Source organism: Etheostoma spectabile, chromosome 8 (assembly GCF_008692095.1).
Source record: "Etheostoma spectabile isolate EspeVRDwgs_2016 chromosome 8, UIUC_Espe_1.0, whole genome shotgun sequence".
NCBI lineage: Eukaryota > Metazoa > Chordata > Actinopteri > Perciformes > Percidae > Etheostoma > Etheostoma spectabile.
Window position 1 is genome coordinate 28,742,936 of NC_045740.1, and position 16,971 is coordinate 28,759,906.

At 43.1% G+C, this 16,971-nt stretch overlaps 1 protein-coding gene across 1 annotated transcript in view; it reads right to left on the reverse strand.

The window, feature by feature from the left end:
• Positions 1–16,971, reverse strand: part of LOC116694173 (neural-cadherin) — a 100,979-nt gene that overhangs the window by 16,807 nt on the left and 67,201 nt on the right. The window contains exons 14-25 of the mRNA XM_032523709.1: positions 16,632–16,759; positions 15,877–16,063; positions 13,966–14,109; positions 12,305–12,588; positions 10,305–11,913; positions 9,467–9,560; positions 8,481–8,665; positions 7,347–7,576; positions 6,584–6,861; positions 4,293–4,507; positions 2,311–2,438; positions 1,999–2,126 (exon numbers count right to left, since the gene is read on the reverse strand). Of these exons, the coding sequence (XP_032379600.1) occupies positions 1,999–2,126; positions 2,311–2,438; positions 4,293–4,507; positions 6,584–6,861; positions 7,347–7,576; positions 8,481–8,665; positions 9,467–9,560; positions 10,305–11,913; positions 12,305–12,588; positions 13,966–14,109; positions 15,877–16,063; positions 16,632–16,759 (3,610 nt within the window). The remainder of the gene's footprint in view (positions 1–1,998; positions 2,127–2,310; positions 2,439–4,292; positions 4,508–6,583; positions 6,862–7,346; positions 7,577–8,480; positions 8,666–9,466; positions 9,561–10,304; positions 11,914–12,304; positions 12,589–13,965; positions 14,110–15,876; positions 16,064–16,631; positions 16,760–16,971) is intronic.

The following is a 16,971-nucleotide window of genomic DNA, read 5'->3' on the forward strand; positions in this document are numbered from 1 at the left end:
AAGCAGACAAACTGACCAACACATACAGTATATTATAAAAGATTGCTACTTGTCGCCTGTGCATCGATACAGTATTGCCACTGAAAATATTGCAATACTATGCTGTATCGATCCCCCTCCCCCCCCCACCCTTACCACCTGACGCGCTATTGGCGGATTTAGCATGATTACGATAGAGAAGCGACCAAGCAGCTTCTTGTTAACATTCAACATAGCGGCCACCGAAGCGCAGCAGCCATGTTGATGCCGCTGTCGCTTCTACGTCACCAGGATCGTTGGTCTGATTGGTTGAAGGACTATCCAATTGCGTACAGAGTCATTTGAACTATGCCCGTTGGTCCCGCCTCTTGTGGAGAGAAAATACAGAGCAGACTCCCCAGACCAACGCTCAATCTCAGATCTATTGAGCTTGACTTGGCCTGGTGATTGCCAGACGACTGTTTAATGACATGAGACATTGCATTACCCTATAAGTTGAAACTCAAATACAGCGATCAGGATAAATGGTTCTTTTTGTCCTTTCTTGTTTTTATTAAAAGAAATAGCAGTGGTAAAGCTCTGATGTACACCGCTAAACTTTATGAACTCACAGCTTAATTACAAAACAAAACAACGAGCACAGTGCCGAGCCCACGTTGGGGGAACGCAAACTCAGCTGTGACTGTGTACAGAAGCATAGTCAGAAAGATTAATTGGCATTTTAAGAATTATATCTGGGGATTTCATTGGTTTCTTCCCTCCAGACAGGACAGAAATGGAACAGAGTGAGCCTCAAACAGTCTGACTCACCGTCTGATTTGATTTGGATAAATTATTCCATGCAGCTTGTACATAAATACCGTTTTATATACTGTTTACCGAACATCAACTATAAGACTATGTTTGTGCAATATACCAGAAGTAGTAGGGACATTACACTTTTTTATGTTGAGGGAATATGAGCTGTTTCAAATAGGATAGTGAAGATGCTCCAACAAGGTTTTGCTATTTGCAATGACTAACGTTAGGGCTGAAACAATTAGTTACATATTGAAAGAGTCAATTAGTCGTAATTAACACAAGATTAATTTGCATCTATTTTGATTTTCTGTTAATCAATTTAAGTGTTTTATCATTTGAGATTCTTTGGCTCCAGCTCCTTATATCTGAAAATTTGCTGCTTACGCTGCTTAGGAACCTTTTATGAAATTAACTGTTAATCACTTAATTTGAACCCCCCCCCCCAAAAAAACAAAACAATCAATAGACTAAATCAAAATTAGGACTTAAAGTGTTAGTTTGCAATTTCATAGCTCTACCTCCACTGTTTAGTACTGCTGCTGCTTCATGCAATCTTTCAATCCCAAATGGCTTGGCTACGATTGTGTGGGTGATGCATTTATGTAATCTTTACACCGGTATTACAAATGTTACCAAGTGAGTTCTGCATGTCAGCACATAACAAACAAAATTAAACATCTATATCTTTAAAATGCTACTGTTCCACTAGGGTGGAACAGACATATCCTTTATGTTCAGTATATGCAGTATACCTTGTTACCACATACATATGGAAATATTGACCTTATTCTTTATTTTTCATTTTTACCACCTTGCAAAATGGTGCCTCTGTGACTGCTAATGCTGCACTCTATATAGAATTGTTTACCCCTGTGGGGACATGAGGCACTAAGACACTGTCCCTGTGGGCCAAGCATCCTTTTAGATTTAACAACAGTGAAGAGAACAAAACCATAGAAGATTAATAGTTTGCAACCACTGGGAACTCCAGAAGAACCTGGGGGAGAAGGAGAATTGCTAAACCCTAATTGTTGGCTATAACCATAAAAACAAACACAAAACCACATGTATTTATTCACCTATATCGTCATTTATCTATTACAAAATGCATGTATCCCATGATTTGGTACTTATTGGCCTTGCCTTTAGGATTCAGAAGAGCCACTTGGTGTTTATATTGTTTTAGTGAGACTGGATCCATTTAATCATTGATCTTACTTGTCCCTGTTGGGTGTGACCCCGCGGATTTCACAGGATGAGCGGTCCTCCGTCATTGCCCATGAGTCCACGCCTTCTGTCTCCATGATAATTGCACTGGAACATCGATCCAGAGTGAAGCGCACTTCCTTTAAATTGGGGGAGAGGGGAGAAAGGTCATCCCTGCCGCACATGTGGATGTGAGAGTATCTCGTCGGCAGACGCTCTCTACAAATCACAGCATTACATTTTAATCTGATATTGTACGATTTTATGATATCTTATATCATACACAGGGAGAAAGAGAAGACAAAGACGTGTAAAGGCTCTTACTTTACTGTTGCTCCTCACATCGAGGCGGTGCCAACGTCTGTCAGTCACCCCAACGTTATTTGTTAACTGCAGGACCAGGGTCCCAGAACCATGGTTCATTTTCACACTGGGTGTTCCACCAATCAATTCTGAGGAAAAGAACATTGAGAATTAACACACGCTATTCTCAAATGAATCTGGATCATCACTATTATACCAGGCTCTTAGACATTTGTAGTATAGAAAAAAACAACTAAACTTGTTTGCATTGACAGCATCTACTGGCAATGTCACCAAAAAAAGAACTGTGATAAAATGTATTGAAAAGAAGAAAAAACAGGCATGATGCAAATTACTTAAGTAACTTAAGTAATTAAGTTAAGTAAAAAAAATCTAATTCCAGAACAAACATATGTTATGGAATAAAAAAGAGAATGACATTATAACACAGGTGGATTACAGCGAGGAATCCAAAATCCCTGCTCACTAGGACCAAGGTGATTGGAAACAGTTACTGATATATAATATCTATAGTAGTTAGTAGTGCAATAGGAAATCAAAATCAATTAAAGGGTCGGTTCACCCAAATTAAAATCTCATTTTTAATGTGAGCCCCACACACGAAATGAAATTAACCTTCATTATATTGGGGTGGAGGCATACATCAGAGAGACAGGCATCTCAAAACAAAACACAAAACTTTCTGCATGGCTAGATAGCACAGTGGTAAATAAGAGAATATGATTTTATGTATAATTTGAATGATCAAACCCTGTAGGATAAAAATTATGGAGACAGAAAATTGGAGATTGTATTGGATGTATGTACTGTATGTATGTATGTATGTATGTATGTATGTATGTATGTACAGTATGTGTATATATATTTGTGTATGTATGTATCTATGCATGTGTGTGTATAAGTGAACGTAAAATGGCACATGGACTGCATTAAGCGCTATTCCAGGCTTAACAACTATTCAAACAAGCACTACAGACACCATTACCCCATTCACTCACACACACACACACACACACACACACACACACACACACACACACACACACACACACACACACACACACACACACACACACACACACACACACACACACACACACACACACACACACACACACGGTACCACCTGCTCTTCAGATGAACATTCGCAACCTTTCCCTTGATAGCTTTAGCACGACACAAAATACATTATTTAGAATGGTTTAGTATCATATTTTATGAATAATAAATAATAATATTAAGTATATTTATAATTTACAATATTCCAATACACGATATTTCCAACATTATTTAATTATTATTATCATCATCATATGTATCCTTTGCCACTAACTTAAATTACAGGCAGCAGTGTGTATGTAATGTAGCAATGCATTACTTCTACCATTAACTTTCTTTAAAAAGACTTACCCCCCATGGTATCAATGAATAGTAACATGAATCATTACAGTAATGCCAAAGGGTGGCACTGAAATTGTAGTCTTATGCAATTGGAAAACTATTCATAAATATAGTGCAAGTATGAGGCATAATACCCGGCCATTACAATAATCAGTCAGTTTGATAACATTTTTACTCATGTCCTTCACTGAAAAGAGTCAGGTTTGAGCCTTTGTGTTAACTAGAATAAACCCAGCTGACGTTTCCTTGACGGAGACACTGTTCAGTCTGTTTAGGAGGTGAACCACTGCTGTGACACATGAAGCAAGCGGTTAAGCAAAAACACCCTTCCTTGAGTCTAGCGACAAAGTACAGACTTTGAACAGTAAAGCTCGGTTGCCTGTGTAGCAGCACATTAAGTACTTACTCTATAACTCGGTAGAGTGAGTGCTCATATCCCTCAGCAGTACACTAACGAACAAAATGTGCCTCATATGCTACCACCCAGTAATTAAACACACAAAATTAAGTTCCAGGTTTTAGAGCAATAAAAGCCTGCCGGTCCCTTGGCACGCATCCAATTAGCCGGACTAATTCTTTACCGATGGCCATGTAGTCCTCAGCGTCCCCAGGCAGCAGAGTGGCCAACGGGCCGGCGTACAGTAGCAGACCATCGTCTTCCTCTGTCATGAACTCCAGCGAAAGATGGCTATCAAAGCATGGCCTTATGGGGGGAAACCAGGCATAGCCGTTGCCAAGAAAACTAAGTCTCGTCTGCTGACAGTCCGGCCCCTCTAGCTGTGGGGGGCAGTGGCACCTGTAGCACCGAGAAAAAAAGGTAAGTGAGGAAAATCAAGGCAAAGGACAGGAAAAGAGACAATCAGCGTTGCTCATTTATATTGTGTGCTCTGTGAAATCCTCACACTGTCCAATCTCTGAGCGTGGAGACTTTTTTTTCTGGTGGACGTGTCAGCCTTGTTGACTCACACAGGGAGAGGTTTTGACTTTGCACCAATATACCAGCTGTCTACAGACAGCGTCTTATGAATCAATTGTTTGCGTTTGCAGCGAAGCCCTGAATATTCAGTTCTACATTAAATCAATTAGCTATGAACACAACATTACTCCGGCCTATTCTTTATCTGTCACAGCTGCCCGAGCCAAACCCTCTGGAGACAGTTCCTGCTCGGCACATCACATCTCCTTTGTTAGGAGATAATTAATTCTATTTCTCTCACTTTTCTATGCACCGTACCACCGTTGATTTCCTGGACCTTTTTTTCCCCCTCACTTATCCCCACCCGTCCCCTTCTTATTCTTAAGGTATTACACGCTTTGGTTGATATCTGTGCAATTGCCTCTTCTTGTACTCATCTACTTTGATTAGAGCTTGAGTGTTAGGGATCATTGCTCTTGCAGAAACTGGAAATTAAATATTGTCCATGCCTATCTTGCAACATGTTTGTGAATGAGACCAGAATGGTTAATAATAATAATAATCATACAAAAACACCATAAAGTAAAAGATGCATGCAGTGATTAGAAACAGCCCATTCCATCACTGTGATGGCAAGGACAGAGGGGACCAGTTGATCTCATCCTATTCCTTCCATTGCAGGCATGTGAGACAGGCTGGCTTTGCTGATAATGTCAAAGCCATCTATTTTCATGCAGTGTCTGAGAAAGGCTGTGTGTACTGAGGCCGTTAGGAGCTGTTTCTCCCCATCGCTGTTTATTCTGCAGAGGGGCAACACATGTCAGGAATACTGATCCATAAGCAGCGAAAGGGACGGCTTAGACAGAGCGTAGCCTTATGCATACATATGCACACGTCGTGCACAGCACCTCACTCTTTCGCTGCTCTTTCATGTGACTCATGAGAGCAATGCCGATCCAAATCAAGAAGTACAGGGCATGTTTTTCTCACTTCTGACTGACAATATCTGATCAGCTGCCGTCTGAGGTTGCCTGTTAAGCTCCTTCGACAGAGGAGAGAACCAAAAATTGGATTCTTTATGGTTGTGCTGCATTTACATGGGGGCACATATGGCACATATGGGGAGATATTCTTCTTACAGAATAAGGGCTTCTCCGGGCAGTGTGCAGATCAACTGCAGCAGACAATTTAAAAGATAAAAGTAAAAGAGAGTTCTGTACACTCTTACATGAACTTGCATGTTCATGTAAATGGAATTAAATGAGATTTTCGAAAAGTTGTGAGCATAGAGGGGGGCCAGAGTTGTACTAATCCCCTTGCCCTATATTTATTTAATCTGGGCATTAGTGTGTGCATGAAATGAACTGCGTGCTGTTTCTCCTGCAGTAAACTCCCACAGAGACCTACAGTATATACACTTGAAGTTGAAGGCCTTTATACTGACCAAAGGCATTTATAAATATTTAGGGTTAATATTCAAAGAACTGGCAAATGACCTTGATACAAAGGCTAAGTTCATTATTTACTGTTCAGTTCGGCTAAACACAGCGCACAAGAAATCTAAAATTTCAATATCAGGCCATAAATCTAGACACCTAATTTAATAACCTTGGCAAGATACACTCTAAATTCAGAATGATATGCACATGCATGCACATATTGCACTATTGCAAATAGCCCAAAGCCTTTTGAAAAATCCTGCTACTCTATATTCAGCTGACAATACTGCAGAGCAGCTCAAGCAAGTTAGGTCAAGTTGCAGGTGAAGGAATCTTTTCTCACAAGGGGCACTGTTAGAAATTCTCAGCTGATTTTCGAAGATGTCACTCTTACAGTAAGTCTAACAGGACTAGACAGTGGACTGCAGCACATCGGGAAACTTCTATTTCTCTTTTCTATCTTTTAGGAGCTTCTTCTAACTCCAGTTCTCCTGAAAACTGCAGACATGCCTCTCACCTGTATCCACTCTCGGTGTCGACACAGGTTCCCCCATTAAGGCAGGGGTTACTGGGGAAGGAGGAGCAGGGTTGGTGGGTCATTTCCCTGGCAGCACAGCCACACACAGCTGAGGACATCACCTTCACTGAGACCAGGGATAAAGCACCTGAGTCTACCAGGGTGGGCGAGTCACTGATGCTTAATCGCGTGGAGCAGCCGCCGGACGCCTTGCAGTCTGTGCGCACGCACTCATCTACCTGCACCTGGCTCACAGTCACACGCAGCAGTGATTGCAGCTGTGGGGAGTCAGAGAAGGAAAGAAATGCGGGAGACAAAAATGGGAATTACAATAATTGTCACTGAAAATCTCCAATGTGGGTGGTGTTTTAAATGCAGTGAAAAACATTCTTAGGGATAAAAGACTTCAAAAGCAATGCAAAAGAGGAAAGCAGAGCCTAATCTACATAAATGCTTTCAATTTCCTATAACTGGTTGTTTTTAAAGGAGCAACAGATATAATTAGGAATGACAGAGGAATTCAAATGACGCATAATCAAAACAAAAAAGAAAGCGATTAAAATAATGAAAGAAGACATAGAGAAAAAATGAATAGGAGAGACAAAGAGACATGACAGGGCCAGGCAGTAAACAGACAGAAAGTTGGTGTGAAAATAAAAAGGGCAGATAAAAAACCCCGTTATCTGTTCCCCTCAAGCTCCCAAGTGTAATGCTTGATATATGAGCATTGATCTCTATCTATCTGACACATTGGTATATATACCTTCTTTTTATGTGCGCTGAGGACGGCGTGCAGTTTCTCTGGGCGCAGGTAGCCATTATCAGTTAGCACATAGAAATGGATGTCCACGGTTTTCTCCTCCCTGTCTGCAATGCTGAAAATGTTGATGCTCCCCGGTCTGACAGACAGGGTTTCAGACAGGAAGTCCCAGAACGTCTCTAGCCGACTCTTCCCCTCGACGGGAGAGTCGATAAAATCTCTCGCTGTTATGCCTTCAGGAGACAAAGAGAGAGCTACTTACTCGTCAGTGACAACTACAGAGTTGATCAAAGTCTACTGAGTTCCTGATTCCATTAGCACAAGAGGTAGCCTAACATCTCCCTATTGATCCGCTTCCTCACTGACTCATCCATAAGGTGAACGAGTTGTGATGCAGTCAAGAAGAAATCGTTTATTTTTTCACTGGAATAAAGTCCGGGTCTTGAAGAGTGGCCTGGTACAAAATATTTGAATGACTGGAAAAATCAATCACATTTGTGGTGCCACCTTCCAATAATATCTGGCTTATGTGGGCCGTCATCTTTAATCTCCAAAAATGATAATGGCTTGGAGTCAGAGGCATCCATAATAGCCTTCGACTCTGTTCGCCGTATGGCTTTCTAAATGTCAAGGACTTTACCTGACACTTCCAAATTGACCTTTATAACTCCGTTTCACTCTGAAAGACTGACGGAAAAATGAACACTCTAACGTAAACTTCAGAGTGTTAAAGAGTAAAGAGGAAGAAGGAAACTATTATCACCAGGCAGACTGAAAGGTTGCTTCACAATGCTTAGAAATGTTAAATAATGCAAGTGTAAAAAAAAAAAGAAAAAAAAAATCTGACAGCCTATTATTTCGGTGTTAACTGGATTGACAACCTGATAATCAGTCAACGAAAAGTACCAATTTATTTATGCCTTTGGCAGATGCTTTCTCTTTTAACATCGGCTTCAGAAAGGAACTGAAAAGCAAGTTTTCTTTTTTTTTGTGGAGAATGACTGAGACAAGAAATCTAATGGAAAAAAAAAAACTCAACATAGTCTTGATTGGTTTTGGGGGTCATGCATCAAGTCATGATACAACATGTAGCAGTGTTTATGCCATCAGGTGAGTGAGTGTTTCTGCTAATGTTACCGGTCAGACGCAGCGAGGCGGACGACAGGACGGCCTTTTCCTCCAGCTGCCTGACGTGAACTCTGACCCCTGAGAACACATCGGGCCACACGCCGTCAGACACCCCGACCCTCAACCAGTAGCTGCCTGCTGGGGTGTTCTGTCGGACGGTCAGCACTCCCGAGCTCCGGTTCAGACTGAAGTATCTGAGAAAAGCAGAGGAGCTGTTCAGTAGGAGAGGACGGCTTCAGAGGAAGATAAAAAGGTAAAAATGTAAAAAATAAAAATAAAAAAATAGACAAGAGGCTTCTTTTGTTTCTGAGCAATTGTTCAGAGGACACAAATGGCAGGCAGAGAAGTAGGGAATTGATCAGTGGTACACTAGGGTTTACTCCAACAGAAAGTTAATGCAAATTCATTTTGAGAAAAAAAACAACAAAGACACAAAAAGAGAAGAAGAAGAAGGAAACAAACTGAACTATTTGGCTCCAAAAGAGCTTCGCAGTTGTCATGGCAACTGTCAGAATTTGCTATATGAATAAAACAAATATGCAGTTGGTATTTCTAATCTGATCTCGAGGGTGTAAATTCTGAACAGCAGCACAATGTCCCTGATGGAGTCTTAGTGCTTGTAGAGGCACCTTCATCTAGGGGACATCATACAGGTGGACTTGTTGGAATCTGATTTCCCACAATGGAATGGCAATGGCAGCTATTATCAGAGTCATTTTGGAAAGTGTAGCTTATATAAGAAGCCGGGGAATTGGATCCAAGATTAGGAGAAGTACCTGTGAGGCATGTTTCACGCCGAGTGATATCACTGAAAGAGGCCTTGTTAGAGGAATACAGCCTCAACGCTGAGTCCACATCCTCTTTATTTTTCAAATTCCACACTGTTGGCAGTTCTGCTGGTACTGTATTGCTTTAGCGCTTGTACTTGTGCTGCACATTTGGAGATCAGCATGTTTTCAGAAAAAAATTCAATGCATTTAACAGAGAGCTCTTACTTGGCTGCGCTTGTCTCCAGAGTGTAGGTCTTGTTGTCCCAGTCATCAGGATCTGGGGCATACACCTTCCCCAGTGCCGCATTTGCCATCCTTCCTGTTCACGGTAAACACACACACACACACACACACACACACACACACACACACACACACACACACATTGATTTGGACAGAATCTGCTGATGCCAACACTTATCTTTTTGTCCCTCTCTTCTCCTTATCTTGCATTCTTGTGTTCTGTTCTACTTATTATGCTCATAACTGTGGAGCCCCACTGCTGGAATGAATAGGCTCTCAGTGCTCCACTTCAGAGAGCGTGGAGCTTAAGGAAGCAAGGCTATCTCAGTATGGATTATGTTATTATCGACCTGCAGTGCCAGAGTACTGCAGCTGGGTAAACAACGGCCGCCTGGATGAGTCACGGCATTCCTGTTTTCTACAATTACCAAAACTGCCATGTAACTGAGTGTGTGATCAAAACCCTAACCAAGCCAACATACCTAACCAACTTTACCATAGGGTAAAAAACTACAAAAAAAAGAAGAATCATGCTACTTGTCATAATGTTCACAAATAAGCTTTAGGCAGAGGATTGGCAATGGAAGCATGTGTTACGGGCTTGAGAAAGGATTTGACAATATTACCATGACAAAACACTGTGAAAATGTAAAAGTAAGAGCAATTAGGAATTCCAGACTACACCGAGCAGGTATGGGACTGAAAACCCTTCAGCTTTAGCGTCAGTTTCCCCTCATCACTCAAGCTCTGCCTGCAGTGAAAAGCTCTGCAGCGAAATCAAGGGCCAAAAGAATGCAATGAGGGGAAGCGAGCAACTCACCCTTGCGGCTGTGCACATAGACATCTTTCTCTCCTGCCTGATGGGCGTTATCATTCTGGTCGCCAATGGTGATCGTGAGCGTGTTTGTGGCCGTCATTGGTGGATCGCCACTGTCAATCATAATCACCGGCAAGTGGAACTCGCTCTGCCTTTCCCTGTCGAATCTGCGCAGGGCAGTGAGCGTGGCCGAGCCGTTCCCGTAATCCTGCAGGTGGAAGTCGATGGAGTAAAGTGAGGGCAGGGAGAGAAAGAAAGGAGGCCCGTGCTCTGGGGAGTCTCTGTCCACAACATGAAGCAGAGTTGAGCTCCTGTTGAGCCAGACCACTTGAGGTGCTGGATTGTTCTCCCACAGCACAGGAGTGTAGGCTGTCTCCAGCTCAGGCCCGTTGTCATTCATGTCTAGCAGCGGTAAGTGGACCGTGACACTGCCAGTCAGTGCTGGGGTACCCCGGTCTGTTGCCATGACAACCAGCTCATAACCCGCCACTGTTTCCCTATCCAATGGCCTGGCAACTGTGACCACACCGACTCGGCTGACTGTAAAATGTCCATATGGGTCAGACTGAGGGAGAATGCTGTACAAAATGTCCCCATTCAGGCCTGAGTCGGAGTCAGTGGCTGTGACCTGAATGATGCTGGTTCCAACAGGTACGTCCTCAGGCAAAGGGGAGAGCAGGTGGGAGCTTGGAGTGAACATGGGAATATTGTCATTCTCATCCTCCACTAGAACCTGACAGTGGATGAGGCTGGAGAAGTCAGAGTCCTCCACCTTGATGGTAAGGTTAAACCGCTGTTCCCCTGTCTTCTCAAAGTCCAGCTTCTTCTTCAGTCTCAGAATGCCCGTCTGCTCCAGTCTGTGGCTGACCATGTAGAATTGTTGCTCCGCGTCTCCTGCTATGACATTGAACGCCAGCTGTCCATACGTGCCAGCGTCAGGGTCCACAGCACTCAGCTCCAGGATAGGAGCATCTTCATCAGTGCTCTCAGGGACAAGAGCACCGCACCGGTCCTCTTTGAACTTTGGCACATGGTCGTTGATGTCTGTTACCACTATGGTGGCTGTAGCTGTCCCTGTCATTCCGCCGCCGTCCCGGGCCTCCACTACCAGCCAGTGGCGTTCAGCAAACTCCCGGTCCAGACCCTGGGCTGCCACAGATATAGAGCCGGTGCTTGAATCAATAGTAAAAAGATCTGAATTGTTTGCGCTTCGCACATTCTCACTAATCCGGTACGTGAGAATTGCGTTCTGGCCTACGGCGGCATCGTCGCGGTCTACCGCTGTCATTTCCACAACAAATGTTCCAGGAGGGGAGTTCTCCGCCACGCTGCTGTGGCAATTATCAGGCGCACACGTGAAGGCTGGGGCATTGTCATTGATGTCCCACACGTTGATAATAACATCCGTGAAGCCCGTAAGTCCCTCGCCCTCTTCGTCTGTTGCCATGACTACAAAGCGCCAGACGGCACGCTCCTCTCGGTCTACGGTGCGCTGCGCATACATCTCCCCCGTGATGTCGTTGATCATGAAGTGGGACTCTGCCCCTTGGCCATGAATGGAATAGCGTATGGCGCCCTGGTCTGCATCTTTGTCTGGGTCAGTAGCGGTCACCTGCAGAGATAAAGACGACTTCTTAAGAAAATGGATATTCATTCATCCAGTCAAACCCAAATTACTGCTTACTCTTATCTCTTTTTAGCCGTCACCCAGGTCTTCTTTGCTTTTAGATTTTTTAGACAGCTAATTTAAGTGTTTGCACTTCCTGACCACCTAAATCAAAGCAAAAGGCTTTGATCAGACATCTCCTCAGAGTGGGTCTGACAGCCTTACTGCTGAATTTGCCCACCCTACATACACTTTTCATTCTCTAACTTAGTAGAATGATAATGTTTCACGCTACAGTAGAGTATAAACACTAAAATACTTACAGTAGGTAAGACAGGTTGTCAAGGTAATTGCAGATCTATGGATAACAGTATAAAACCTCTTCTCAGCATCTCACCTGTAGTACAAACACAGGAGACCCGTCAAGCTCTTCTGTGACAGATCCGTAGTACTCATTCATGGAGAACACTGGCGCCTCGTCGTTCTTGTTAACCACAGTCACCACCACGGCCGCGTAGTCTTCCCACTTCCCGTCGGAGGCGAGGACCAGTAGCTTGTATCTCTTCTGCTGTTCATAGTCCAGTGGCTGTGCAATGAAGATTGTCCCCACCTCTGGCTCAATGTCAAAAACACCACCTTTGTTGCCAGAGGTAATCTGGTAGCGCAGCTTGGCATTGGCTCCTGTAACGGTGATTAAAAAATGCGTGATTGGGAATGCAAAATCACTGTCCCCGATTCTGCATATAAACTGTTTTATAATAAGATAAAGTACTCTAAAGGTGAAATATACATGCAGCATCATTTTAAGAAGGTAGTAGACTTTACAGCAGGTTGCTGCTAAATAATTTCACATTGTGCCTTTTCTTACTTCAAGCAGAAGCACTATCATTCTAGCAATAACCCAGCGGCGAAACCACAAGAGTATTACACCTCATTTCCTCCAAGACCTAAGCATTAGTAGGTTTTCATGTATCCCTTTCTTGTTGTGATTACTTAATTAAATGGAAACTTTGTTCCTCGTCTGCTCGGCTTCAATCAGATACTAATTAAAAAAAGAGTGCCGAAAAAAGTAAAAGGGAGCCTGAGAGTAAAAAGCAGAATACAGTAATGGACTTTGATAGTGCCCCCTAGGGAATGGTTTGGAGGCCTGAGGGTGAGGAGGAAAGGGGGGGAGGGGTAGTCAATATCTGAACTTATCTCCATGGAGACCATCCAGTCTGCCAGGTTTAACATTGGAATAGATAAGATGATCTCCTGGAATGAACAGTCTTCGTTTTCAATCATCCTGTTGGGTTAAAGTAGCCGCAATCCCATGTAAATACACTAATCTGAACCATTAACACAACCCCAGCTGACAAAGTGCTCCCTGCCTCCCACAGGGATCTGGCAGGCTTACATCAGTTGAGCCCAGGGTGTTGGTTAAACAAGACGGATTGAGCGGAGCCGCTCAGACGCAAGTGCAACAGTATTGCAACTTTAATGTTGGGGGGTTGGGGTTATTCCACAGCTATTCATCATTAGTGCTGCAGCCCAGCCTAAGCTACACCCCCGCTTGCCATAAATACTTGATTAACGGACCTAAACATGTCTGATAAAGGGATCTTAGGCTACTGCTGTATGGAGGATGAGCAACTGCTTTATTGGTTAAATCCCGCCCACCTACTGTGTGGGAGCGTGTCACTCTTTTTGGAACATATGTGTAACAGTGCATTACCAAGCCCTCAAATGACTACTGCTTAAATCTAGCACAACCGCATGATTTCAGCAGCTTGATTTCAGCAGAGCTCAAGTCGGATTGGGTAAGACTGCCTACAGGGTCACTGGGCATTCTGCTACAAATGCAGGCCGTTTTGGAAAATGGTCTCAGCACTGGAAAACTGACTGATACTTTTTTCCAAAAGAGAGAGAAAAAGAAAGAAAAGAAAGTGTACAGTGTTTCACAAAAAAAAAGTTTGTATAAATTCTGTCTGGCTCGCTTCTTTAACCATTAATTATCGTAATTGGAATCGGTAAAATTTCCTTGGAACCTCCCTCAGTTTGCTGCCTCGTCGAGCATACCTTCATCCTCGTCATTAGCACTAACAGTGACAACAGCCAGGCCCACATCTGCATTCTCGTCCACACCCACTTCATACAGTCGCTGAGCAAAGACCGGCTTGTTGTCGTTGACGTCGCTGACGAAAACCCTCACATACGCTGTGTCTGCAAAAATGACAAAACGGCAGAAGATTAAAAGGCGCACGCATGCACGCACGCACACACACACACACACTTTCCAAACACGGTATATGTGTACTCTCCCTCCATCTGTTTATTGATTCTACAATTCATTGTCACTGTTCCGTGGGGAAGAGGCACTTAACCGAACGCAATGTGCCTCATTGACACGGAAATTAGAAAAACATTACTCATAAATATGTGCCATAAATTGCATACATTATTTTGTCGAGAGTTTATTGCTTTTACTGATGTAACAGTTTTAAACAGAAAGTAAAACAGTATTAAATCAACAAGCTGCTTTTGTTGCAGAGAGTAGATAAAGAACCTCTCCACTGGGAAAGTTAAATATTTGTAAGATGACAAGTGTTTGTGTCTTATCGGTGCCCTCCTCATTACGCTGTTTATTTCTTCCGTTAGAAGGAGTAAATTATCTGCTCACAGAACACATGGGTGACATGTTAATTTGCAGCTGCTGCAGGAGGAGATGATGGTGGTTGAAGGTAGCTCTATTTTCTCAGCTTGTTTTTACACTTCCCTCCTCCTCACGGTGCATCCCAGATGTGACGCAGCGAGACAGGTAATGTTTGCAGAGGATGTCGGAGATTCATACCCCAAGACGCAGCTAAGGCTCATTACAAATGCTAAGCAGCCCCGGCAACTCTGGTGGGAAGGCTTTACCGTTTCAAAACATCACCCTTTACGCCTAATACCTCCTCCGCAAACATTTGCAAAAGACCCACTTCTGAATAAAAACGTCCTATTACGTCATTCTAGATACAGGCTAAGGTTTTACAACTGCCACAATGTCACAAAGAGAACATGGTAAAAAAATAAAAGATACAGGCCACACTGGATAAGTATTGAACAAAGAAATGTAAAAACAACAACAACAAAAAACAAAAAAAGTGCCAAGAAATCTTTGCACATGGAAGAAAGTGAAGTTGTTTGGTCATGGCAATGGACTAAATAAAATTAAGATTTAGTTTTCAAATCCAGAGGTGTAAACTAATCCTGTCATGTCAATGCAGTCTGTGTAAAACACAGAGGACGGACTCTTCATAGTTTTCAGTATTACACTGTAGGCTTGTAGGGAAAGAACAATACTGCTTTTTATGAATGGGACTTTGCACCAGGCCCTGAGGTCCCTTCACTGTTAACTCTGCCTACGCACATATTTTTTAGAAAACCAACAACTTGTGTGACTAAAATGAGTTGGGATACACTAAAACTGAAGTAACTACTAACATATTATTTGCATACAAATTGCCTTTTCTGGAATTTTTAGGCACTTTTTGGAAATATGTTCATTCAATATCTTATAAAAAATGATACCATTCTGATGTCTGTACGGTAAATATAAAGCTCCAGCCAGCAGGCTAACTAATGCTAGGCTAAACTAGTAGCGAAGCTAATGCTAAGCTAGAGACAGTTATGTTCTGGACTATTTTCTGTCCAGGCATCGTGACAGGTTTTTGTACGGGTGGAACAAACAAAATATAACATGTGTGAGCTTTGGAGGTGATTTTTCTACCTTATGACAGAGCCAGACTAGCTGTTTTCACATGATTCCTGTCTTTGTGCTAAGCTAAGCTAACCATACAGAAATGCGAGATGTAAATCTTCTTCAAATTGGTGTTTTTCCCAAAATGTCAAACTATTCTTTTACAACGCAAAACATAAACTCATGAGCAATTTTTTTGCTCAAGGAAAAAGTCCAATGTCATTGTTAAAAGCGTCAGAATTTCTAACCTGAGTTGGGCTGTTTGTTCTTGCCAGGTCGCGCTGATTCCTGGCCATCTTCTGACTGAACTTCCAGCAAATAGGAGCTACGGGCTTCACGATCAAAAACAGCTTCTGTGAAGATGATCCCGAGTTTTGGGTCTATGCGGAACAGGTGATGGTCGCCACTGCTGTCACTCAGCAGAGAGTAAGTGATCTGTAGAGCAGAGGGAATTTGAAAATTAAACCACAGCATTCTTTCAAGCAATAACCTGCAGAAATAGCAGAAATAAAGGCTTTGTAGCTGAAAATGTCAGGAGGTCTCCATCATATTCTCATCTGAAATAAAATTAGATCGATACTCTATGCGACTGATATTGTCACTGTCAGTCACTCACCTGCGAGGGCACTGTTCCCAACACCACCACAACAACTGTGTAAAGCTTCCGCACTAGAGGGATTATGGTGTAACGCTACAGAATACTCCTTCTAGCACAGTGGTTCTTAACCTTGTTGGAGGTACTGACCCCCACCAGTTTCATATGCGCATTCACCGAACCCTTCTGATGATGGCCAAGCGGGGCGTGTCATCACGAATCATATGAGTCAGGTGTGTGTCTTGACCTCCGCCAAACCCCTGAGACTGACTCACCGAACCCCTGGGGTTCGATCGAACCCAGGTTAAGAACCACTGTTCTAGCATAACAATGATTGTTAAGCAAGGTAAAACAGTGGTTGAAAATCTCTTCACTGCACAACATGAACACAAATGGATAACCACAAACCTCTCCATTAAGTCCCAGGTCTTTGTCATGGGCTGACACTTGGAGTACCAAAGTCCCTATCTGGGCCCCTTCTGTTACTGAGGCCTCATAGATGGAGGAGGTGAAAAACGGAACGTTGTCATTCACATCTAGGTGAGAAGAGAGGTTTAGTAGCAAATTGATAGTGTGTTTGTCAGATAGTGACTAACCCCCAATTTCCACAGGATGCGGAACGGCTGCGGATCCGCTCCGGAACGGAGTTGGAGTCAATGTGTGGGCTTCTACTGACTGCGGAACGGCTGCGTCCCGGCTCCGGCGATCCGCAGCCCTCCGGAGCAGATACACAGAGCTTCTATTTTTG